This window comes from Macaca mulatta, chromosome 16, assembly GCF_049350105.2.
Source record: "Macaca mulatta isolate MMU2019108-1 chromosome 16, T2T-MMU8v2.0, whole genome shotgun sequence".
Classification (NCBI taxonomy): domain Eukaryota; kingdom Metazoa; phylum Chordata; class Mammalia; order Primates; family Cercopithecidae; genus Macaca; species Macaca mulatta.
The window spans coordinates 41,363,658-41,390,476 of record NC_133421.1 but is presented as its reverse complement, the minus strand read 5'-3'; the positions used below and the strand labels follow the sequence as shown (position 1 = coordinate 41,390,476).

The following is a 26,819-nucleotide window of genomic DNA, read 5'->3' as shown; positions in this document are numbered from 1 at the left end:
TAGCCAGGATGGTCTCGATCTCCTGATCCACCCGCCTCGGCCTCCCAAAGTGCTGGGATTACAGGCTTGAGCCACCGTGCCCAGCCTCCCCTCTCTTGTGGCTACTTTGTCCACATCTTAATTGGTTAGGCTGGACCAGATGAACGGGAGGAAAAGAAACGTCAGGATTATTTGGTTTTTTTTTTTTTTTTTTTTTTTTTTTTTTTTTTTTTTTTTTGAGACGGAGTCTCGCTCTGTCACCCAGGCTGGAGTGCAGTGGCCGGATCTCAGCTCACTGCAAGCTCCGCCTCCCGGGTTCACGCCATTCTCCTGCCTCAGCCTCCCGAGTAGCTGGGACTACAGGCGCCTGCCACCTCGCCCGGCTAAGTTTTTGTATTTTTAGTAGAGACGGGGTTTCACTGTGTTAGCCAGGATGGTCTCGATCTCCTGACCTCGTGATCCGCCCGTCTCGGCCTCCCAAAGTGCTGGGATTACAGGCTTGAGCCACCTCGCCCGGCCTGATTATTTGGTTTTAGGCCACAAAAAATCTAGTATAGATGACCAGAATAAGATATAAGAAACTTAGTTCGTCAATGTGATGTGTTCCCTCTATCTTCTCAGGAAGACACACGATAACAAGAAATCAGGTAGAGAATTTGAAATTTTGAGATGCAAATTTCAGCATTCCAAGCACAAACATCTGACAGTCCTGATACAGTCTACAGAAAATGATGCTAAGCTAATTTGTAAGAGACTGACACTTTGAAATCTAATTCAAGGAAGAGCCTCCCATTTTAAGAACAGCCAGATTCCACAGAGGAACTAGTTTTTATAACAAGAGGAGACCAAGATTAGGGCCTCTAATTTATATATGTGAATCTGCTAGCGGCAGGTATAAGGCTTCATTTTAAGGGCAGTATTACCTCAAAACAGGACAAGTCTGATAATCTACTTGGTTTCTATAGCTAGATGTTAGCTATTCAACTTTTGTTATATACATTTTATCCTATGATATGTAAAGCTGAGAAACTCGTGTCTACATCATCTAATATTCTGAAACCCAGGATCTCAAAATATAGGGGGTTAGAAGCACTTTGTAATGAGAAGATAAAGGTGAATGGTGGATGATGTGTATCTATTAATCATAAATGGATCACTCTGCAGAAGTACTGTGAAGAAAACAAAGGAATTACTACAAAACCAAAAATTATACAAGGAATATTTTTAAAATTTGTTCTTGAATATTCAGATTTTTAAGAATCAGATATGGCCGGGCGCGGTGGCTCAAGCCTGTAATCCCAGCACTTTGGGAGGCCGAGACGGGTGGATCACGAGGTCAGGAGATCGAGACTATCCTGGCTAACACGGTGAAACCCCGTCTCTACTAAAAAATACAAAAAACTAGCCGGGCGAGGTGGCGGGCGCCTGTAGTCCCAGCTACTCGGGAGGCTGAGGCAGGAGAATGGCGTGAACCCGGGAGGCGGAGCTTGCAGTGAGCTGAGATCCGGCCACTGCACTCCAGCCTGGGCGACAGAGCAAGACTCCGTCTCAAAAAAAGAAAAAAAAAAAAAAAAAAAGAATCAGATATGCTCAAGTGGCAACTGATGAGGCACCTTTAAGAGTAAGTATGCAAAAAGAAATGTGTATAGCCCAGGTTCTGAAAAAAGAACAAAAACTCAAGACTGAAAAGACGACAATTTCAAAACAACTTCAAAGCTTACAATCAAGGCAAAGTGCATTAAAAAAAAAGGGAAAACACCAGATCTTATTAATGGTGGGAAAGACACACAACCAACCTAAGAGGTAGTCTACAGATTTTATTTATTTCTTTATTTTGAGATGGAGTCTCACTTTGTAGCCCAGGCTGGAGTGCAGTGGAGCAATATCTGCTCACTGCAATCTCTGCCTGCCGAGTTCAAGCAATTCTCCTGCATCAGTCTCCCAAGTAGACGAAATTACAGGTGCACACCGCCATGCCCGGCTATTTATTTATTTATTTACTTTTGAGACAGAGTTTCACTCTGTAGCCAGGCTGGAGTGTAGCAGTGTAATCTCGGCTCACTGCAACCTCTGCCTCCCAGGTTCAAGCAATTCTCCTGCCTCAGCCTCCCAAGTAGCTAGGAATATAGGCACATGCCACCACGCCCAGCTAATTTTTGTATTTTAGTAGAGACGGGGTTTCACCATGTTGGCCAGGATAGTCTCGAACTCTTGACCTCATGATCTGCCCACTGCGACCTCCCAAAATGCTGGGATTACAGGCGTGAGCCACCGCGCCTGGCCTAATTTTTTGTATTTTTAGCAGCGATGGGGTTTCACCACATTGGTCAAGCTGGTCTCGAACTCCTGACCTCAAGTGAACCGCCTGCCTCGACTTCCCAAAGTGCTGGGATATAGGCGTGAGTCACCACGCCTGGCCAACCTAAAGATTTTAAAATGCGGCTAAATGTACAAAATAGAAGGGTAGGAAAAAATCATTAATATGATAGTTCTCTTTAAAATAATTTAATAGGTCCGATGCAGTGGCTCACGCCTGTAATCCAAACACTTTAAGAGGACAAAGTGGACAGATCACTTGAACTCAGTAGTTCGAGGTCACGCTGGGCCATATGCTGAAACCTCATCTCTACAAAAGTACTGTGAGTACACATAAGGTGAGCCAGGGCCAGGCGCAGTGGCTCACGCCTGTAATCCCAGCACTTTGGGAGGCTGAGGCCGGTGAATAACTTGAGGTCAAGAGTTCAAGACCAGCCTGGCCAACATGGTGAAATGCCATCTCCACTAAAAATACAAAAACTGGCTGGGGGCAGTGGCTCATGGCTGTAATCTCAGCATTTTGGGAGGCAGAGGCGAGCAGATGACCTGAGGTCAGGAGTTCAAGACCAGCCTGCCCTACCAGGCGAAACCCCTTCTCTACTAAAAATGCAAAAAAATTAGGTGGGCGTGGTGGCAGGCGCCTGTAATCCTGGCTACTCGGGAGGCTGAGGCAGGAGAATCACTTGAACCTGGGAGGCGGAAGTTGCAGGGAGCCAAGATCATGCCACTGTACTCCAGCCTGGGCAAGAAGAGAGAAACTCTGTATCCAAAAAAAAAAAAAAAAAAAAAGAATTTAAAAATTATGCGGGGGGCCAGGTGCGGTGGCTCAAGCCTGTAATCCCAGCACTTTGGGAGGCCGAGACGGGCGGATCACGAGGTCAGGAGATCGAGACCATCCTGGCTAACATGGTGAAACCCTGTCTCTATGAAAAAATACAAAAAGCTAGCTGGGCGAGGTGGCGGGCGCCTGTAGTCCCAGCTACTCGGGAGGCTGAGGTAGGAGAATGGCGTGAACCCGGGAGGCAGAGCTTGCAGTGAGCTGAGATCCGGCCACCGCACTCCAGCCCAGGCGACAGAGCGAGATTCCGTCTCAAAAAAGAAAAAAAAAAAACAAAAACCTTATGCAGGTATAGGGCCACATGCCTGTAATCCCAGGTACTCAGGAGGCTGAGGCAGGAGAATTACATGAACTTAGGAGGTGGAGGTTGCAGTGAACAGAGATTACACCACTGCACTCCAGCCTGGGCGACAAAGCAAGACTCCATCTCGAAGAAAAAAAAAAAACAACATAGCCATAGCCAGGTAGTCCCAGCTAATGCAGAGGCTGAGGCGAGAGGATCTCTTCATCCCAGGAGGTTGAGACTGCAGTGAGCCATAATCATGCCACTGCACTCCAGCCTGGGCAATAGAGCAAGACTTTATCTCAAAAATAATAATAATAATGATAGTAATAAAAATAAGACCAGGCACGCTGGCACAGGTCTGTAATCCCAGAACTTTGGGAGGCTGAGGTGGGTAGATCACTTGAGGTCAGGAATTCAAGACCAGACTGGCTAACATAGTAAAACCCAGTCTCTACTAAAAATACAAACATTAGCTGGGCGTAGTGGCACACATCTGTAATCCCAGCTACCTGGGAGGCTGAGGTATGAGAATCCCTTGAACCTGGGAGGCAGAGGTTGCAGTGATCCGAGATGGCGACATTGCTGGGCCATAGACTGAGACTGTCTCAAAAATATATACACACACACACACATATATATACACACATGTATATACTCTATATGTATGCATATATATATTCTATATACTATATTCTACATGTAGAATATATATGTAGAATATACATAGAATATATATACATATATGGAGAGAATATACTCTATATATACGTGTGTATATATATAGAGAGAGAATAAAATAAATAATTTAATAACTTTTTTACACACCACAATACTAGGTGAGAAGTGTAATAATAGCTGAGGTGGGTGGGGAGGGTTTTCTGTGATATCTTGAGGTTCTGAAGTGACCAAAGAGCAGCATCCTGCTCCTGGAACTCAGATTACAATCCTAACCATCATATGTACTGGTCTGATGTTAGAAGAAACAGAAGAATGCAAAAACAGTAACTATATATATTTAAAAATGGACTGGGTGCGGTGGTTCATGCCTGTAATTCCAGCAGTTTGGGAGGCTGAGGCGGGGGAATCACGAGGTCAGACTGAGACCATCCTGGCCAACATGGTGAAACTCCATCTCTACTAAAATACAAAACATTAGCCAGGCATGGTGGCGCATGCCTGTAGTCCCAGCTACTCTGGAGGCTGAGGCAGGGGAATCGCTTGAACCCAGGAGGTGGAGGTTGCAGTGAGTCCAGACTGCTGGCGACAGAATGAGACTCCCTCTCAAAATAATAATAATAATGGCCGGGTGCAGTGGCTCACGCCTGTAATCCCAGCACTTTGGGAGGCCAAGGCGGGCAGATCACGAGGTCAGGAGATTGAGATCATCCTGGCTAACACGGTGAAACCCCATCTCTACTAAAAAATACAAAAAATTAGCCAGGCGTGGTGGCGGGTGCCTGTAGTCCCAGCTACTCAGGAGGCTGAGGCAGGAGAATGGTGTGAACCCGGGAAGGCGGAGCTTGCAGTGGGCCAAGATCGCACCACTGCACTCCAGCCTGGGTGATAGAGCGAGACTCGTCTCAAAAAAAAAAAATATATATATATATATATATATCTAATTTTAAAAACAAAAGGCTGGCTGTAGTGGTTCACACCTGTAATCTCAACGCTTTGAGAGGCTGAGGCAAGAGGACTGTTTGAGGCCAGGAGTTTTTGAGATCATCTTGGGCAACATGACAAGACAATGGATCTCTACAAAAGTTTTGAGATGGAGTCTCGCTCTGTCACCCAGGCTGGAGTGCAATGGAGTGCGATCTCGCCTCCCTGCAACCTCCAACTCCCGGGTTTAAGCAATTCTCCTGCCTCAGTCTCCTCAATAGCTGGGACTGCAGTTGCGCGACACCCTGCCCAGCTAATTTTTGTATTTTTAGTAGAGATGGGGTTTCACCATGTTGGTCAGGCTGTCCTCCATCTCCTGACTCCATAATCCGCCCTCCTCGGCCTCTGAAAGTGCTGGGATTACAGGTGTGAGGCACCGTGCCCGGCTACAAAATTTTTAAAAATCATCCAGGTGTGTTGTCTTGTGCCTGTGGTCCTAGACTATTCGGTAGGCTGAGGTAGGAAGACCATTTGAGGACAGGAGGTCAAGGGTAAAGTGAGTCATGATCGCACAATTACAATCCAGCCTGGGTGATAAGAGACCTTGTCTCCTAAAAACAACTTTTGAAATAGGCCGGGCGCGGTGGCTCAAGCCTGTAATCCCAGCACTTTGGGAGGCCGAGATGGGCGGATCACGAGGTCAGGAGATCGAGACCATCCTGGCTAACACGGTGAAACCCCGTCTCTACTAAAAACTACAAAAAAAAAATTAGCCGGGCGAGGTGGCGGGCGCCTGTAGTCCCAGCTACTCAGGAGGCTGAGGCAGGAGAATGGCGTGAACCCGGGTGGCGGAGCTTGCAGTGAGCTGAGATCCGGCCACTGCACTCCAGCCCGGGTGACAGAGCGAGACTCTGTCTCAAAAAAAAAAAAAAAAAAAAAAAAAAAAACTTTTTAAATAAAACAAAATAAGTGGAGCATGGTAGCATGTGCCTGTAGTCCCAGTTACTCAGGAGGCTAAGGTAGGAGGGTCCCTTGAGCCCAGGAGTTCATGGCTGTAATTGAGCCATGATCCCACTACTGTGCTACCTCAGCGACAGGGAAAATCCTCATCTCTAAAAAGTAAAATAAAAAATAAAGTAAGACAATGGAGCCTGGAAGTTTGAGGATGCAGTAAGCTATGAATGCATCACTGCACTCCCGTGTGGGTGACAATACAAGACCCCATCTCTCAGAGAAAAAAAAAAGAACGAACGACTTTCTTGAGACCAACATCCTTAAATTACCTTGAAGACAATGGACTATCTGGCTCAGGCCATCTGCTCCAGCCTCTTCTCATACCATTCTCCTTGCTCTTTCTACACAGCTACTTTGGCATCAAATGCTATATATGTAGTATTCCCTTCAACTAGAACCACCTATTTGTTCATCCTCCCACCCCATTTTACTTCTGCACACTTCTTTCAAATCTCAGCTTATTTCTTCAGAGATGCCTTCCCTAATCATCATTATTCCCAAATCTAACACCTCAAATGAAAGCTGGTTCTCCTGTTTTATACACTCATAGTTTTCTTATGCTTTTCTTTCCCAGCACTTATTTCCCATTTATTATATGATTATGTCTTTCTCTCCTAAACACTAACCTCCATAAAGGCAGGGCCTTCATCCATTTTGTTCACCATTATATACCCGAGTGCTGAGTATAGTGCCTAGGACATTGCACACTACAGAAATGAAACGCACACACAAAAATATAGATCCAGGCCTTATTGTAAAAATAAATGCTTAAAAACGGGAAAGGTTTAGAAAAGGAAGATTACTAATTCAAAAGCTTAGGTTGCATCAAAAACAAAAAGTCAGCTGGGCGTGGTGCCTCACACTTGTAATCCCAGCACTTTGGGAGTCCAAGCAGGCAGAACATGAGGTCAGGAGTTCGAGACCAGTCTGACCAACATGGTGAAACCCCGTCTCTACCAAAAATACAAAAATTTACTGGGTGTGGTGGCATGTGCCTGTAATCCCAGCTACTCAGGAGGCTGAGGCAGGAAAATCACTTGAACCCAGGAGGTGGAGGTTGCAGTGAGCCAAGACAGCATCACTGCACTCTTGCCTGGGCAACAGGGCAAGACTCAGTCTCAAAAAAAAAAAATTAAGGCTGCATGGGGGCTCATTCCTGTAATCTCAGCACTTCAGAATGTCAAGGTGGGAGGATCACTTGAGGACAGGAGTTTGAAAGTGGCCTGGGCAAGATGGTGAGACCCTGACTCTACAAAAATTCAAAAAATTAGTCAGGTGCGATAGTACACGCCTGTAGTCCCAGCTACTCAGGAGGCTGAAGCAGGAGGATCCCTTTAGTCCACAAATTCAATCCATCAGTGACCCATCACTGTGCCACTACACTCCAGCCTGGGTGACAAAGAACGACCTTCTCTCAAACAGTAAAAATAAGGCAAGGTATGGTGGCTCACACCTTTAATCCCAGCAATTTGGGAGGTCGAGGTGAGTGGATCACCTGAGGTCAGGAGTTTGAGACCGGCCTGGCCAATAGGTAAAATCCTGTCTCTACTTTAAAAAAAAAAAAAAAAAAAAAAAAATTAGCTGGGTGTGGTGGCAGATGCCTGTTATCCCAGCTACTCGGGAGGTTGAGGCTCAAGAACTGCTTGAACCTGGGAGGCGGGGGTTGCAGTAAGCCAAGCAAGATTGTGCCACGACACTCCTGCCTGGGTGACAGAGCAAGACTTTGTCTCAAAAAATAAAAATGAAATAAAAATACAGGCTTGAAAATAACCCTAACAAAAGTTCTAATTCAGGTATCTTTTGAGGGGATTTTTCTCCAGCTACTAACAGAAGACCAGGAACAGAAGAAGAATAAGGCAAGAAAGAAGTGACACTTTGCTTCATTTGGCCCTGGTAAACACTCTGAAGCAACTCAGATTTAAAAATCTTTTCATGATGCATTTTAGTCCATGGAGATGCACTCAGCACTCAAGAGCTGTTACCAGAGAATTCCAACATTAGGGATGGGCACGGTGGCACATGCCTGTAATCCCAGCACTTTGGAAGCCCACGGAAGGCAGATCACTTGAGGTTAGGAGTTCAAGACCAGCCTGACCAACATGGTAAAACCCCGTTTCTACCAAAAATACAAAAGTTAGTTGGGCTTGGTGGTGGGCGCCTATAAACCCAGCTACTCAGGAGGATGAAGCATGAGAATTGCTGGAACCTGGGAGGAGGAGGTTGCAGTAAGCCGAGATTGCGCTACTGCACTCCAGCCTGAGCGACGAAGCTAGATTCCATCTCAAAAAAACGGCAACGGCCGGGCGCGGTGGCTCAAGCCTGTAATCCCAGCCCTTTGGGAGGCCGAGATGGGTGGATCACGAGGTCAGGAGATCGAGACCATCCTGGATAACATGGTGAAACCCCGTCTCTACTAAGAAATACAAAAAACTAGCCGGGCGAGGTGGCGGGCGCCTGTAGTCCCAGCTACTCGGGAGGCTGAGGCCGGAGAATGGCGTGAACCCGGGAGGCGGAGCTTGCAGTGAGCTGAGATCCGGCCACTGCACTCCAGCCTGGGCTACAGAGGGAGACTCCATCTCAAAAACAAAAAAAAAAGGCAACAAAAAAAGATAATTCCAAAATTGGTAGGATTGACAGCCTAAGAATCCCTAGAATCCTGCTAGCATATACAACCACACAAAGGCAAAAGATTTATTCTAATCAGTCATAGTGCTTGGTCAAAATCCATGAAAAATTCAAAACTGGAGTACCAGAAACAAGAGCTGGAAAGGATATAAGGCATTATTATCAGACCTTCTATAAAGAAAATAAAGGTCAGGCGTGGTGGCTCACACCTGTAACACCAGAACTTTGGGAAGCCAATCCCAAAGGATCACATGAGGCCACGAGTTTGAGACCAGCCTGGGCAACATAGCAAGAACCCGTATCTACAAAAATTTAAAAATTAGCCAGGCGTGGTGGCACGCACCTGTAGTTCTAGCTACGCATGAGGCTAAGACTGGAGGATGGTTTGAGGCCAGGAGTTAAGAGGCTGCAGTGGACAGCCACTTGCACCCCAGCCTGGGCAACAGAGCAAGGCCCTGTCTCTTAGAAAAAGAAGGATGGGCACAGTGGCTCATGCCTGTAATCCCAACACTTTGAGAGGCCAAGGTGGGAGGATCACTTGAGGTCAGCAGTTTGACACCAGCCTAGCCAACACGGTGAAACCCTGTCTCTACTAAAAATACGAAAATTAGTCAGATGTGGTAGGGCATGCATATAATCCCAGCTACTAGGGAGGCTGCGGCAGGAGAACTGCTTGAACCTGGGGGACGGAGGTTGCAGTGAGCCAAGATCGCACCACTACAATCCAGCCTGTGAGACTGTCTCAAAAAAAAGGCCGGGCGCGGTGGCTCAAGCCTATAATCCCAGCACTTTGGGAGGCCGAGACGGGCGGATCACGAGGTCAGGAGATCGAGACCATCCTGGCTAACCTGGTGAAACCCCGTCTCTACTAAAAAATACAAAAAAAAAACTAGCCGGGCAAGGTGGCGGGCACCTGTAGTCCCAGCTACTCAGGAGGCTGAGGCAGGAGAATGGCGTAAACCTGGGAGGCGGAGCTTGCAGTGAGCTGAGATCCGGCCGCTGCACTCCAGCCTGGGCCACAGAGCAAGACTCGGTCTCAAAAAAAAAAAAAAAAGGCCGGGCGCGGTGGCCCAAGCCTGTAATCCCAGCACTTTGGGAGGCCGAGACGGGCGGATCACGAGGTCAGGAGATCGAGACCATCCTGGCTAACACGGTGAAACCCCGTCTCTATTAAGAAATACAAACAACTAGCCGGGCGAGGCGGCGGGCTCCTGTAGTCCCAGCTACTCGGGAGGCTGAGGCCGGAGAATGGCGTGAACCCGGGAGGCGGAGCTTGCAGTGAGCTGAGATCCGGCCACTGCACTCCAGCCTGGGTGACAGAGCCAGACTCCGTGTCAAAAAAAAAAAAAAAAGGGGGGGGGGGCTAGGCGTGGTGGCTCACACCTGTAATCCCAGCACTTTGGGAGGCCAAGGTGGGCGGATCATGAGGTTAAGAGATCAAGACCATCCTGGCTAACATGGAGATACCCCATCTCGACTAAAAATAGAAAAAATTAGCTGGGCATGGGGGCAAGCGCCTGTAGTCCCAGCTACTCGGGAGGCTGAGGCAGGAAAATGGCATGAACCTGGGAGGCGAAGCTTGCAGCGAGCTGAGATGGCATCACTGCACTCCAGCCTGGGCGACAAAGTGAGACTCCGTCTCAAAAAAAAAAAAAAGTAACCACCATTTAATAGCCCATGTTTTTCTATCAGCTCCTTCCACTAACAAGTTTCTGCAAGTGACTTAAGACAACTGTAGGTCTAAAATATAAAAGACCCTGAAACACTAACTTCTTTTGAACTGATAATGCTATCTTGGTTTAGTTTATAAATTACTACAAATGTCATAATCAGCTCAGAAATGTACTTGACTGAACTAACTTTTGGGCTATACTACTATGGTATTTTTATCTATCTTGATACCCTTTGAACTTTGAGGAATGAAATACATCGGGCTCGGGAGCATATATACTATAACTTTGGCAGTGCTAAAAGAACATGAATTCTAGGCCGGGCGCGGTGGCTCAAGCCTGTAATCCCAGCACTTTGGGAGGCCGAGACGGGCGGATCACGAGGTCAGGAGATCGAGACCATCCTGGCTAACATGGTGAAACCCCGTCTCTACTAAAAATACAAAAAACTAGCCAGGCAAGGTGGCGGGCGCCTGCAGTCCCAGCTACTCGGGAGGCTGAGGCAGAATGGCGTAAACCCAGGAGGCGGAGCTTGCAGTGAGCTGAGATCCGGCCACTGCACTCCAGCCTGGGCGGCAGAGCGAGACTCCGTCTCAAAAAAAAAAAAAAAAAAAAGAACATGAATTCTAGTGAAAGACTCCCAGACTACAGCTGTACAGATCCAGGATCGAGTCTAACTGAAATAGTACAAAGAATATAAATGGAGGAGAGATACTCTTGTGTATGATTTAAGATATTAACTTCTATTAACTAATGTTATGGAACAACGAAGATTAATCATTTTTTTTCTTTTTTTGAGACATAGTCGCACTCTTGCCCAGGCTGGAGTGTAGTAGTACGATCTGAGTTCACGGCAACCTCTGCCTCCTAGGTTCAAGGGATTCTCCTTCCTCAGTCACTCAAGTAGCTGGAATTACAGGTGTACACCACCTCACCTGGCTGATTTTTGTATTTTTTTTAGAGAAAGGGTTATGCCATGTTGGCCAGGGTGGTCTCAAATTCCTGGCCTCAAGTGATCCACCCACCTCAGCCACCAAAGTGCTGGGATTATAGGTGTGAGCCACCATGCCCAGTCTGTGTTATCTTTTAAGAATTTGACAATAGATTTTAGAAGCAAATATTTATACTGCTAGCATCATATACTGGTGTCTAGGGTCCTTCTTACAACCCTGTGTGATAGATTTAGGAGAAAAATAAGATTACCTTAATTTGAGATAAGAAATAGATTAAAGGAGGCTGGGCGCAGTGGCTCACGCCTATAATTCCAGCATTTTGGGAGGCAGGCGGATCACCTGAGGTCAGGAGTTAAAGAAAAAATTAGCTGGGTGTGGTGGCAGGCACCTGTAATCCCTGCTACTTGGGAGGATGAGGCAGGAGAATCCAGCAGGCAGAGGTTGCAGTGAGTGGAGATCACGCCATTGCACTCCAGCCTGTGCAATGAGAGCAAACCTCCATTTCAAAACAAATAAATAAATAAATACAAAAATTGACCAGCCTTGGTGGCTCATACCTGTAATCCCAGCACTTTGGGAGGCCAAGGCAGGCGGATCGTTTGAGGTCAGGAGTTCAAGACCAGCCTGGCCAACATGGAGAAACTCTGTCTCTACTAAAAATACAAAATTAGGTGGGTGTGGTGGTGCACGTCTATATTCCCAGCTATTCAGGAGGCTGAGACAGGTGAATCGCTTGAGCCCGGGAGGTGGAGGCTGTAGAGAGCCAAGATCGCACCACTGCACTCCAGCCTCAGTGAGAGGGAGACCTGGTCTCAAAACAAAAACAAAAACAAAAAAAAAGCTGGATGTGGTGGCAGGCGCCTGTAAGCCTAGGTACTTGGGAGGCTGAGGCAGGAGAATTGCTTGAACCCAAGAGGTGGCAGTTGCAGTGAGCCGAGATAGCACCACTGCACGACTCCATCTCAAAAAAAAAAAAAAAAAAAGAAATAGATTAAAGAAAGTTAATAATGTAGAGTCTTAGCGGTAAACTTAAAAGGACACACTTTCTTAATTCATCTTAGTGCCTCTGGGAGACATTCATAAGAATCTTGAGAGGCTGAAATGGCCAATTCACTGGTCCTAGCTAGACCCTAAAGACTGAAAAAGTTCTCTTCCAAAACTACGAGCAGGAATTTATGTAACCCTCTGATGTTAATCTTTTAGTTGCTATTGAACCCACCATGTCAAAAGGAACAAAATTACTGGGGAAACAACTGTTCAGAGAGAACTGAACAGTATGTATCTCTTACACACTCTTAGGGAAGCTCTGTAATATTTTTCAAACCCAATGTCACAATGAGATAGTAATAGGGTTTAGTAATGAAGGTAAACCTTGATGAGGAAGATGAAGAAAAAGGTCAAGTGTTCTTGTTATTGGGTCATGCTTCCTTCTCACTTGAACCCTGAAATGACTATAGGGCAAACTTTTAATGTGGTCAGGAGAAAAGCAGCAGGGAGGTCAGACCAGGATCTTACTACAGTCTGTATTTTAAGTAAAAAAGGCCCTGAGGATCCCAAGAGCTCTGTCTAGGGTGAGTGACCAGACAAGAATCTGGAATATAAACGCTAGTAAAGAAAAATGTGCGTGCACTGGGAATATTCTCAGTTCTATCTTATAGGGTCCTCCCCAGGCATTAACAGATACAACAGGTAACAATTCATGATCTCAGCTTCTAGAATGGACTATCACAGTTTATCTACAAGTCAGGATTGCCTAGACATGGAAATATAAATTATACTTCAACCCCACAAGATTGCAGGATATAAAATAAAAACTAACGTTTTACAACTCAAGTAAAAAAAATCACCTCATTCCAAAGCCAAACTTAAAATATAAGTGACTGAAAAAAAGGAAGTCTTTTTTTTTTTTTTTTTTTTGAGACGGAGTCTCGCTCTGTCGCCCAGACTGGAGTGCAGTGGCCGGATCTCAGCTCACTGCAAGCTCCGCCTCCCGGGTTTACGCCATTCTCCTGCCTCAGCCTCCCGTGTAGTTGGGACTACACGCGCCCGCCACCTCGCCCGGCTAGTTTTTTGTATTTTTTCGTAGAGACGGGGTTTCACCGTGTTAGCCAGGATGGTCTCGATCTCCTGACCTCGTGATCTGCCTGTCTCGGCCTCCCAAAGTGCTGAGATTACAGGCTTGAGCCACCGTGCCCGGCCAAAAGGAAGTCTTTTACCAGTCAACAGAACAATGGGAAAACAACAAGATGCATAATTGATGCATCACTGAGTGTATATCCTATCTAAATTGGTAAGCTACAATTTAAAACTTTAGAAGGAAAATAAAAATACATTGTGACAAATTTTCCAACTCTATTTTTTCAAAAATCTAGTAATTTAATTTTTTTTTTTTTTTGAGACGGAGTCTCGCTCTGTCGCCCAAGCTGGAGTGCAGTGGCCGGATCTCAGCTCACTGCAGCTCCGCCTTCCGGGTTCCCGCCATTCTCCTGCCTCAGCCTCCCGAGTAGCTGGGACTACAGGCGCCCGCCACCTCGCCCGGCTAGTTTTTTGTATTTTTTAGTAGAGATGGGGTTTCACCGTGTTAGCCAGGATGGTCTCGATCTCCTGACCTCGTGATCCACCCATCTCAGCCTCCCAAAGTGCTGGGATTACAGGCTTGAGCCACCGCGCCCGGCCAAATCTAGTAATTTTAGTTCTGCATTCTCTCCATTGGTAGTTAATGAATGAACAAATACCACCCAAACTGCTATTTCTCTTTAGAATATTCAATTTTCTATCAAAAACATCAAAAAACAAACAGTTTACATATCAAAAAATAAATAGAAGCATACTATCTAGACAGATATTAGACTAGTCAGAACATTTAGGGATTAGTTCTAGGTATATATTTGATAATGTACAACAAGTAGATTCTGTCCAAATGTTCAAGTTTCTGAAACTATGTGAAAAACATATTTCAAATATGAAATGAAAGTTATGAATATGTTGCCTGACAGATTTAAATAAGAAAAAGATGGAAAAAAGAGAACCCCTCTCATATTTGAGAGTAACTTACAAGATATGTGATATTGTGAAGTCCCTGCCACAGTACCTAGCACATATACATAAATATGAGTAGCCCTCTTTAAATGAGGTGGTAGAGTTAAGACCAACAGCAGAAGTCAGAGGTGTCACTCAAAATGGAAAAAACTGGTAATAAAGACAAACAATAATAAATACAACTACACTGGAGGTATTCAAGCCAAAGCTTAAGGATTTTCTGCCAGGAATGCTACAGAAATTAATTCCTGACTTGTGTGTGTGTTTGGACCAAACTGACCTCTAAGATTCCTTCTAACTCCTTATATCAAGGTGATCACTAGGAAAATGATCACTGTAATTTTTCCTCTTTCCTAAAGCATATCACTTAATGTAAACTGATAGGTTATCTTACCTATGAGATTCTTGCTCTCCTTTCATTTTCTCTACTTTTGATAACATATCATCAACTTTAAATGTTTTCCTGGAAGAAACAGATAAACAAAATAATCACTTCTCAACTGGGAAAAAGAAACAAATTATACTTTATTGTCACTCTAATAGGCAAGATGGAAATCAGATTTTGATTATTTTTAGTAAGATAAATTATGGATAATTAGCCATAACAATGAATACTATGGAGACCATGTATAATACAGCAGACAAGCCTTCAAGCCCCATCTAAAACGCTAACTTGTTTTCATTTAACTTTTTTCCCAATTATTCCCAAACCAGTGATTTCTCCTTACCCATGGTACTTGGTTTACGTTTATTTTGACACTTGGTTTTCATTCAGTTTCCTACATGTAAAACTCATGTAAATATTTTATTTATCCTACTAGATTATACGCTCCTGAAGGGCAGTGACAGTTCTCCTTCAAGGAAAGCTATGTAGTGCTGGCATAGTGCCTTATACGTGGTAGATATTCAAGTATCTGTTGAATTGAGCCAAACAAATATAAATTACGTGTATTCTGAAACACTTAATACATATACTAAGTAACACAACAAATATGGACTAGCATCATCACATAAAAAAAGAAATATTCTATAAAATATATATGACGTTCATAAGGTATCCTCAAAGATTATCAGCAAAGCCTAAACCTCAATGATATGTCATATTAAAGAGATGGTTATTGACATCATGAAAAATTTTTGAAGTTACGGAATGATCATCCATCGAATCATAATAAAATTATTAGCTTTTAACCTGACAAATTTAAGAGAAAAAAGTTATTTCCCGAAAAACAGAAACTTAAGTATAATCTCTCAAAGCAATTAAAGAATGAATGGATTGTAAAACAAGCCTCATCTTAGCTCTTAAGGTGGTCTATGATATGTTCCAGAGAGTCTAAAAAGCTATACCCATATATAATTTAATTAGAAAAAAATGTTTCTCTTTATATTCATATAGTCCCTTCCTATTTAGAACTTGAAAAGTCAAATGTATTCCACATCAATTTATTACTTTATAATGCTTGAATGCAGACACCAAAAATTACGAATAATCTCATTCCTCAAAAAGAACTTTTTTTTTTTTTTTTTTGAGATGGAGTTTCACTCGTTGCCCAGGCTACAGTACAACGGCGTGATCTCAGGTCAATACAACCTCCACCTCCCGGGTTCAGGCAATTCTCCTGCCTCAGCCTCAGCTGGGATTACAGGCATGCGCCACACGCCCGGCTAATTTTCGAATTTTTAGTAGAGACAGGGTTTCAGCATGTTGGTCAGGCTGGTCTTGAACTCCTGACCTCAGGTGATCCATCCATCCCCACCTCCCAAAGTGCTGGGATTAAAGGCGTGAGCCACCACACCTGGCCAAAAAAGAGCATTTATTGTAGTCAACTACTGTAAAAATTAACAGTAGAGAAATATTAATGTAAATATATTATAGTAAAATATTGATATTAGAGCAGAACTGATACAATCTATATTTCAAGTGAATGAGAAAAGCCTCCATAGCGAAGATCTTAAGGGAAAAAAAGCTTCTCTCTTTACCTTTACAGTTACTGAAAACTTCAATAGTAAAGTTTCATCCAATAGTGTACAGTAAGAGGTGCTTTCTGAAGGATGGCAATGTATTTTCAATCTCCACAGATAAGAGAGAAAAAAGAAGAAAAATAAAGGACTCTTTTAAGCTAGTTGCAAAGAGCTATTCAGTATAAATACTGAAAGTTACTATTGAGGAGGGCCATGAAATTACTGAAAACTTTTCAGAATAATGTTTATGTAATGATTAAGAAATTCTGTCTGCAGAAAAAGACTGTAAGTTCTAAGGTTCATCTCTTCTACCTTTATGAAGTATACAGAAGAAGTGAATAGAATTGAATATTAACAACCATTTGAAACAGATAAATCACAAAAGCAACCCAGCCTTCCTTAGGAAAAAACAAAACAAAACCAACCTCATAAGCAACTATACAAAAGCCGCTCCTCCCCCAACACCAAGTATTTCTGTTCTTTAGAAAGGTAAAGTTACTGTAGGTCAGATTTAACAAAGGAAATAATTATCAAAAGGTCATCGAAAAGGAGAATATTTAAAAATTCAAGAAATTTCAGAAAATTTTCTTGGGCGAGTTCAGAAACAGCTTACACGAAATCTAGCAAAACGGATTCAATAAATGATGCCCTTTCCCTCACCTATATTTCTACTTTGTTGGGGCAGCGTTCGCCTATAAAAGTTGAATACTCCTAGAAAGAGTAAAGCATAAGCTGACTTTAATAAATATACCAGAATTAATATCATGACTGAGAGTATGACTTTAAAGGGAGTTATATGTTTATTCCAACAATGGATATTATGTTGCTGTAATAGTAAAAAAGGAGTTCTGAAAACATTTTGAGAAAAGACGACAATCACTGGGCTAAATCTGCCACCTTCCAAAGTCACCAACTACGTTGAAGACAACAGTGTATGAGTTGGGTTATAATTTCTTAATAATTAGTCCTAATAAGTCATATATATAAGATTAGGCATCTAACAAGATGATTAAAGGATTCCCATACTTTTTTTTTTTTTTTGAGACAGTCTCCCACTACTGCCCAGGCTAGAGTGCACTGACACATTCATAGTAACCCTTGAACTTCTGGGCTCAAGTGATCCTCCTGCCTCAGCCTACTGAGTATTCAGGACTACAGTCATGAGCCACCACACCCAACTACTTTTTAAAATTTTTTGTAGAGATAGGGTCTCGCTATGTTGCCAGGGCTGGCCTATAACTCTCACCTTTAAATGTAAACTTGTTTACTTGATACGCTCAAATAAATATAATCTTGCACCTAGGACAAAAAACTTGCATTCGTAATTACATATGGTTATGTACTAAAAGTTACACAAGTGATCCTCCCAACTCAGTCTCCCAAAATGCTGAAATTACAGGTCTGAACCACCATGCCCAGCCTACTCCTATGCATTTCTGTAGGAACTAAACTAGGTGGGACTTAAATGTTTCTTGGCTGGCAGACTGCTTAAAAATTCCCCACAGACTTTTTTTTTTAACCTAAAGGGCAATAATTAAGAAAATCAGTTTTTACTTAACTAAGCTTTTAAAATTATCTCTACCCATGCAGACAACAGAAACATATCCTGCAATGGGACAAATTAATAAACATGACAGGAAAATGGAACTTAGATTTTAAATGTGTACTTTTTAGCAGGACGCACTGGTTCACGCCTGTAATCCCAGCACTTTGGGAGGCCGAGGTGGGCAGATCACCTGAGGTCGGGAGTTCGAGACCAGCCTGACCAACATGGAGAAACCCCATATCTCCTTAAAATACAAAATTAGCTGGGCGTGGTGGTGCATGCCTGTAATCCCAGCTACTCAGGAGGCCGAGGCAGGAGAATCACTTAAACCCGGGAGGCGGATGTTGCAGTGAGCCAAGATCGCACCATTGCACTCCAGCCTGGGCTACAAGAGCGAAACTCCGTCTCAAAAATAATAATAATAATAATAATAAAATGAATGTGTACTTTTTAATCTATGAATACAAACTTATTGTACAATAATTTAATCACTTTTTAAATTAAGATCAGGTTGCATCTTAGACAGCAACTCAACTGACCTTCTATATTAAAAATGTTTTGATGGCCAGGTGCGGTGGCTCACGACTGTAATCCCAGCATTTTGGGAGGCCAAGGCAGGCGGATCATGAAGTCAGGAGTTCGAGACCAACCTGATGAACATGGTGAAACCCTGTCTCTAATAAAAATACAAAAATTAGCTGGGCGTAGTGGCACACCTCTGTAATCCCAGCTACTCAGGAGGCTCAGGCAGGAGAATTGCTTGAACTTGGGAGGCAGAGATTGCAGTGAGCCGAAATTACGCCACGGCACGCCAGCCTGGGTGACAGAGCAAGACTCTGTCTCCAAAACAAAAAAGGTTTGATGAAACAAAAAAGTTAATCAAATTCTACTAGTTTTATAGAATAAATCAAGGGTGGGGAAACTATGGACCATGGCCAAATCTGGCGTATTGCCTGTTTTTGTGCAGCCCAGAAGGTAAGAATGGTTTTTATAGATAAACATTAGCAATTGATTTGATTATAGAAAACACTAACTCTGAACCCCAATTAAGCTAAGTGTTATCTCCGCTACCCTCACAAAAATAAAAAATAAAATTCTACATTTCTCATTAGTAGGCCTGTATTAAGAAATGTTCTATCTTATACTGTTGTATTTTTATCAATAAAAGATTTACGGATTGACATTTTGGACTGAAATTTTAAAAATTTGTAAATATTTTCTTTTTTTTTTTTTTTTTTGAGACAGAGTCTCGCTCTGTCGCCCAGGCTGGAGTGCAGTGGCGCGATCTCGGCTCACTGCAAGCTCAGCCTCCCGGGTTCACGCCATTCTCCTGCCTCAGCCTCCCGAGTAGCTGGGACTACAGGCGCCCACAACCGCGCCCGGCTAATTTTTTGTATTTTTAGTAGAGACGGGGTTTCACCGTGGTCTCGATCTCCTGACCTTGTGATCCGCCCGCCTCGGCCTCCCAAAGTGCTGGGATTACAGGCGTGAGCCACCGCGCCCGGCCAATATTTTCTTTCTTTTTATATTAAGTACCTACATAATATCCTCAATTTTGCATCCTGGCTGCAAAGCCTAAAATAATTACTGTTGTTTACTGGTCCTTTACAGAAAAAGCATGCTGAATGCTGGCAGAGATCAAATAACGAAGTAGACAGGTAAAGGGTGGACAAAACTAATTCTGTAACCTAATTCATCACCTCCTTTTTAGGTGCTTAGCAATTTTCACCTATTAATTGCAATGCAAACTTGCTCATGCGCTCTATTCAGAAAGACTGCCAAAAGACAAATAATTGTAACACTTCAATCTTCAAAATACAAGCAGATGTATTTACAAAATTCAACCATGTCTTGCTATAGAAATGTAGTAGTAATAAACAGTAGCAGTCCACCAAAGAGCTTAGTTTCAAACTCTAACGCGGTAACTTGATGATTTTACTAAAACTATAACAACAATACCAAATGCTTAATAGAATTCTCGCCTTTAAACGTAAACTTGTTCACTTGATACGCTCAAATATAATCTTGCACCTAGGACAAAAAACTTGCATTGAAAATTACATACGGTTAAGTAGTACATGTTATACAGCAAAAATAAGCTGTCTCCCACCTCCAGACCCCACTTTAAAATCTAATGATTACGACTTCATTGTTTTTAAAAAACCTTCATCCTATTGATTTCAAAAGTGTTTCTCCTTTCAGTAAGACCACCACCAAGGCCGGGCGCTGTGGCCCAGGCCTGTAATCCCAGCACTCCGGGAGGCTGAGGTGGGTGGATCACCTGAGGTCAGGAGTTCAAGACCAGCCTGGCCAACATGGTAAAACCCCGACTCAATGAAAAATACAAAAAATCAGCCAGGCGTGGTGGTGGGCACCTGTAATCTCAGCTACTTGGGAGGGTGAGACAAGATAATCCCTTGAACCCAGGAGGCAGAGGTTGCAGTGAAGCAAGATTGTGCCATTGCACTCCAGCCTGGGCAACAAGAGTGAAACTGTCTCCAAAAAAAAAAGAAAAGAATACCACCAAAGATATAAAATGAGACTTTCTGAACCTACCACTATAGGAGCTAATTCAAATTACACATAATAATCAAAAATTAACTTAAATTTTATGTAACAAATATAGTTACCCTGAGCCCTTTGGCAAATACTTAAATCCTCAACTTCTATCAAACTTGAAAATAACCAGTGGAGGCCGGGCACAATGGCTCACGCCTGTCATCTCAGCACTTTGGGAGGCCGAGGCGGGCAGCTCATGAGGTTAGGAGTTTGAGACCAGCTTGGCCAACATAGTAAAACCCCATCTCTACTAAAAATACAAAAAATTAGCTGGGAGTGGTGGCGGGTGCCTCTAATTCCAGCTACTCAGGAGGCTGAGGCAGGAGAATTGCCTGAATCCGGGAAGCGGAGGTTGCAGTGAGCCAAGATAGCACCACTGCACTCCAGCCTGGGCAACAAGAGCGAAACTCCATCACAAAAAAAAGAAGGCCAGGCTGGGCATGGTGGCTCACTCCTGTAATCCCAGCACTTTGGGAGGCCGAGGAGGGTGGATCACGAGGTCAGGAGATCGAGACCATCCTGGCTAACACAGAGAAACCCCGTCTCTACTAGAAACACAAAAAATTAGCCGAGCATGGTGGTGTGCGCCTGTAGTCCCAGCTACTCGGGAGTCTGAGGCATGAGAATCTCTTGAATCTGGGAGGCGGAGGTTGCAGTGAGCCGAGATTGCGCCACTGCACTTTAGCCTGGGAGACAGAGAGAGACTCCGTTTCCAAAAAAAAAAAAAGGCCAGGAGCAGTGGCTCATGCCTGTAATCCCTGTAATCCCAGCACTTTGGGAGGCCGAGGCAGGCAGATCACCTGAGGTCAGGAGTTCGAGACCAGCCTGGCCAACATGGGGAAACCCCCATCTCTACTAAAAATACAAAAATTAGCTGGTTGTGGTGGGAGGCACCTGTAATCCCAGCTACTTGGGAAGCTGAGGCAGGAGAATCTTTTGAACCCAGGAGGCGGAGGTTGCAGTGAGCCGGTATTGCACCACTGCACTCCAGCCTGGGGGAAAAGAGTGAGACTTCTCTCTCAAAATAAAAAACCAAAAACACAATGGCACCATCTCGGCTCACTGCAACCTCCACCTCCCAGGCTCAAGCAATTCTCCTGCCTCAGCCTCCCCAGTAACTGAGATTACAGGCACACACCACTACACCCGGCCAGGCTAATTTTTGTTTTAGTAGAGATGGGGTTTTGCCATGTTGGCCAAACTGGTCTCGAACTCCTGACCTCAAGTGATCCACCCGACTTGGCCTCCCGAAGTGCTGCGATTACAGGCGTGAGCCACCACACCCAGCCTCATTTCTATTAGAAAAAAAAAACAACAAACTAATAATAACCTAAGACTTACAAAGATGAAACTATTGAAAACCACTGTGCAACCAATTCAACCAGTCACTCTCTTACTTCAGTTTTCATGTTAAATCTTTAGTTACAGTACTTTATTTTTGTTCTTTAAATTTTGAGAAATACTTTAAAATAAAACATGCTTTGATCAGCTTGAAATAAGATTCATAAAATGTACCTTTTGATGTTTGTTCTGGAGTTTCGATGAGACATGTAAGTAAGAGTTCTGTGCAAAAATATTGGCTACAAAAAGAGTTTTAAAAATGTTAAAATTGAATACAGATGCAGTTATAAGAGAGAAATAATATTGATGAATTTTGTTGACTACTTACTGCTATGAGATTCCGAGTTCGAAGAAATCTATAGATCTGTGTTGGCTCTAGGTAAAAGAAAACAAAATCCAAGCATGATATAAACTTACCTATCAGAAAAATATCAACCTAGACCATGTTATAATCAATATAAACTAATCATCTGCTATGGAAATCATGCACTAAATATTTATTTATTTATTTATTTTTTTTTTTTTTGAGACTTTGAGACGGAGTCTCGCTTTGTCGCCCAGGCTGGAGTGCAGTGGCACGATCTCGGCTCACTGCAAGCTCCGCCTCCCGGGTTCACGTCATTCTCCTGCCTCAGCCTCCAAGTAGCTGGGACTACAGGCGCGCACCACCACGCCCGGCTAATTTTTTGTATTTTTAGTAGAGACGGGGTTTCACCGTGTTAGCCAGGATGGTCTCGATTTCCTGACCTCGTGATCTGCCCGCCTCGGCCTCCCAAAGTGTTGGGATTACAGGCGTGAGCCACCACGCCCGGCACACTAAATATTTATATCGCACTAAATATTTACATCAAGAAAGTTAGTATGCACATCAATGGCATACATTCACAAAGTTCATCTACACTTTTTATACTGAAGGTTCTCTATAATATTTTTCTTAAGCCTTTCTAAGATAGTTATTGTTACTGGGCAGAACTGAAGAGAAGTAGTTGTACTCATTTAACTTAGCTAATTTAAACTATTTATAACAGATTTTCTTCCAAAAGTCAGCTGCAATAGGTAGCTGGAGTCAACAAAAGAACTACTGATTGATGCCAAACAAGATGAAAATTTCACTTTTTAAATGATCACTTAAAAAATTTGTAGTCAGCCAAAACAGACTCCTAATACATCCTAATACAGATATGATGACATCCTAATACAGATCCAGACATTCCTAATACAGGTACGATGAAAGTTAGTCAAGGTATTTTTTTTTTTCTTTTTTGAAAAGGGGTCTTGATATGTTGCCCAGGCTGGTCTCAAACTTCTGGGTTCAAGATCGATCCTCCAGCCTCAGCCTCCAGAGTAGCTAGGATTACAGGTAGGATCCACTGCACTCAAAAGTCAGTCAATATTGAAATAAATCTCGGACACAAACTGCAGCAAAAATTCTCAATAGATATTCCTAATTATAATTTAAAGTTGTATCTATTTTGTCCAATGTAAATATTACTTCAATGTATTTTTTACACAACTGACAGATTCCCAAAACAGTCTTTCCAACGCTTAAAATGAGCTAAATTTCAAATTAGTTAAAATGTAATTTGTTATACAGGACTTAAATCGATGAAAAATACATACATATACCATCATATCATTTACATTAATGACCTATTAGTATCACGTTAGGTCATTATACAGCAGTATCAAAATAAACCAAATAGGAATAACTATGTGAATAATTACATTAGAGTATTTAAACTTTCCAGTAAACAACTTCAAGTTGTTTTATGACCATTTCTAGCTCTTAATGACACTTGACTTCTCTGAGGTGGACTCATCAGAACTCAAATAGTTAAAACTTTCTTGGAGGATTTATCTTCTCTTAACATTCAGAAGGAACTTTTAAAATTTCCACCTAAGGCCGGGCGCGGTGGCTCAAGCCTGTAATCCCAGCACTTTGGGAGGCCGAGACGGGCGGATCACGAGGTCAGGAGATCGAGACCATCCTGGCTAACATGGTGAAACCCCATCTCTACTAAAAACTACAAAAAACTAGCCGGGCGAGGTGGCGGGCGCCTGTAGTCCCAGCTACTCGGGAGGCTGAGGCAGGAGAATGGCGGGAACCCGGGAGGCGGAGCTTGCAGTGAGCTGAGATCCGGCCACTGCACTCCAGCCCGGGCGACAGAGCGAGACTCCGTCTCATAAAAAAAAAAAAAAAAAAAAAAAAAAAAAAAATTCCACCTAAATCTTCAATTGGTTAGTTTTATTTTAAATTAACTAAAGGGAGATGAGATACTTTAGAAGGGGTACAAACAAGTATCATTGTCACCACTCCCCTTCAGTTCTCCATCCTATTTCCAACTAAAGCCTCTCCAGATATTTCAAAGTATATTAAGAAATATAATATGTGAATAATGTGAATCTCTCTGAAGCAGGTTCAATATTCGTTTTGATAAAAACTGAAATTTCTTCTATTAAGTTCCAATTAGAATTTCCTGAAGCACTAATGAGAGAGAAAGAAGGAAGGGTATTAAACAATGTAATACATCTTTTTTTTTTTTTTTTTTTTTTTTTTTTTTTGAGACGGAGTCTCGCTCTGTCGCCCAGGCTGGAGTGCAGTGGCCGGATCTCAGCTCACTGCAAGCTCCGCCTCCCGGGTTCACGCCATTCTCCTGCCTCAGCCTCCCGAGTAGCTGGGACTACAGGCGCCAGCCACCTCGCCCGGCTAGTTTTTTGTATTTCTTAATAGAGACGGGGTTTCAGCGTGTTAGCCAGGATGGTTTCGATCTCCTGACCTCGTGATCCGCCCGTCTCGGCCTCCCAAAGTGCTGGGATTACAGGCTTGAGCCACCGCGCCCGGCCAACAATGTAATACATCTTTCCAAGCACAGCTGATACCATGCCCTTAACATATGCCACAGTGAAATTGTAAATAAGGACACTGGGCGGTAGGGCCAAGTTTATTCAAGTTTCTGTAAGATTATTCAGCTATTAAAGATCACCCAAATTATAACACACAAAAGCAAAAAAGGAAACCAATCAGGATATAACATTCCTTAAAGAACAATCAGGATTATTTACAGTCACGATGTTTTTAATAAATTCTATTGTTTGTTTCCAGACACCTTGCTCTCCTTTCCAAATAAGTCAGTTTCACCTTCCAGACAGACCTTAGAAACAGAAATTGACGTAAGAAAATGTTCCGTAAATCCAGTATAAAAAACAGAATTCCGGGGTCGTCTCCAGAGAAGATGCTTGACCACTCTCTGGCTCAGTTTATATATCCACAAAATGGGAGGATAGATTTGAAGGGTTTTAAGCATCCAAAGGTGCCATGTGAACCTGCAGCACCAAGTTAGCGCGAAAGCATTTCAGACTAAGGACAATTTCTTCGGTTCGACTGCACTCATCCCTTCACAGGCTTCATTTTGCCCCTCAAAAGCTACAACCGAAACCCCTGTATTTCTAGAGTCCGAAAGGCATGAAAGAAAACAAGAACTAATCTCACACGGATGTGACTGCGGCTCAGTTCAACTGCTACCTCCTCATCTAAAAGCCGCCTGCTCTGAACGTGGGGCCCGTCCCGAGCCTCTTGCGTCAATCTTGGGGGAGTCAAAAACCTACTCGGACCCTCTCTTCCAGCTCTCCCAAGGCCCTAGACTCCGGATCCCCTGGAGACGTAATCCCCGAAAGGGGGACATCCCCTCAATTCCTCCCTCCACTCACACACAAGTGGACTCCCGAGGAGGAAGGGGGCCCAGCAGAGTGTCCCATCCCCGGTGTTGGCAGAGTGGGTCTTCCTGCCCTCAAAGCCTCGCACACACTCACTCTCAAAGGCCTGGAGGAAAAGCTCGTGGTCAGCCTGGACATGCTCCATTTTCGGCTTCTTCACCGGTAACACCGCGGCCCCCGCCGCTGCCGCCGCGGAGGAGGAGGAGGAGGCCGAGTAACTGCCGCCGCCTCCACAGCCCCCGCCGCCGGATTTGCCGCCCGAAGCCGTCGCCGCCGCCACCGCCGCCGAACCCCCGAAGCCGCCTCCCCCGGACCCCGCGCTGGGCCCCGAGCCGCCCCCTCCCCCACCGCCGTGCTTCTGAGGCGCCATCGCGGTTCCTGCCTCCTCCCCCCGCCAGCTACCCGCCGGGCGGCCCCGGAGAGTAAGCGCCTGCAATACCAACCGCTCGCCCCAGCAGGCTCCGGCGGACCGAGGGGGGAAGGAGGAGAGAGGGGAGGAGAGGGGAAGGGAAGGGAGGAGGAGAGGAGGGAAGGAGGGAGGAAAAAAAAAGTGTCTCCTCAGAACCCCGCTCCGCTCGGGAGGCCGCTCACCCTACCCTGGCCTCGCTCCGCCCACTTCCCCCGCCCGGCGCTCTGATTGGCCGGCGGGAGCGCGCGCCGCTGGGCCGCCCAGCCCGTTGGCCCGCGGATTCCCCCGTCAGTCACGCGGAGGTGCTTCTCGCGGAGGCGCGGCTTGGTTGGCCCGTGCGCGCTGCCGATCGCGGGCCCGGCCGCCTCTTTGAACTGAATTCGCGGGAAAATTAGGGGTCGGAGCGGCCTTCCTGCTGGCCCGGTGCATTGTGGGGAGAGAGGGACCCAGAGAGCGGTTTAGGGAGCCGTTTCTCGCCTTCTGAGCGTCGTCAGTCACCGCTCCCAGGGGGTTAGAGGACCCCTGAAAAGAAGCAGGCCTCCAAGAAACTGGTAGCGAGGAGCCTGTTAAATGAACTGAGATCTTTTACATATCAGCGAGTCTCTAACTTCCCAAGAAGGGACCTGCCTGGGGGGTTGGTGTGACCCTGGTCGGGGTCGCTTCTCAGTTGAGGGGCTCCTGGGGCGGGGATCGCGTCCCCTGTCCCCTCGACACCATGTGCCCCAAGCCATCCATGGCCGAATCCCACCCTGCACAGCCTAGGGGTTGCGGCTGCTGCTGTCGGAGGCGACTGAGCTCCACCAAAAGGAGTGACTTACATCGCCGTAGGGATGCTCTATAGACAAGAAAAACTATTTTCTGTAGATGCCATGAGGCTTCAGGGTCACTACCGAGATCCTGAGGGGAAGATCTCGTCATGGGAGCAAAGTCTAGATCCTTAGTTTTTTGCCCCCAGACACCGTAAGAGCG

The 26,819-nt window shown here is 44.5% G+C and overlaps 1 protein-coding gene across 3 annotated transcripts in view; it reads right to left on the bottom strand.

The window, feature by feature from the left end:
* The window catches only part of SUZ12 (SUZ12 polycomb repressive complex 2 subunit), a 69,619-nt gene extending 43,568 nt beyond the window's left edge, over positions 1-26,051 (bottom strand). Inside the window, exons 1-5 of one of the 3 annotated variants that reach the window (XM_077970747.1) lie at positions 25,538-26,051; positions 22,056-22,102; positions 21,902-21,966; positions 16,300-16,390; positions 14,714-14,782 (exon numbers count right to left, since the gene is read on the bottom strand). In XM_077970747.1, coding sequence (XP_077826873.1) covers positions 14,714-14,760 — 47 coding nt within the window. In that variant the 5' untranslated portion in view covers positions 14,761-14,782; positions 16,300-16,390; positions 21,902-21,966; positions 22,056-22,102; positions 25,538-26,051. The remainder of the gene's footprint in view (positions 1-14,713; positions 14,783-16,299; positions 16,391-21,901; positions 21,967-22,055; positions 22,103-25,537) is intronic. The other 2 variants (XM_015119017.3, XM_015119018.3) reach the window with 2 other exon arrangements.
* Positions 26,052-26,819: the final 768 nt, after the last annotated feature.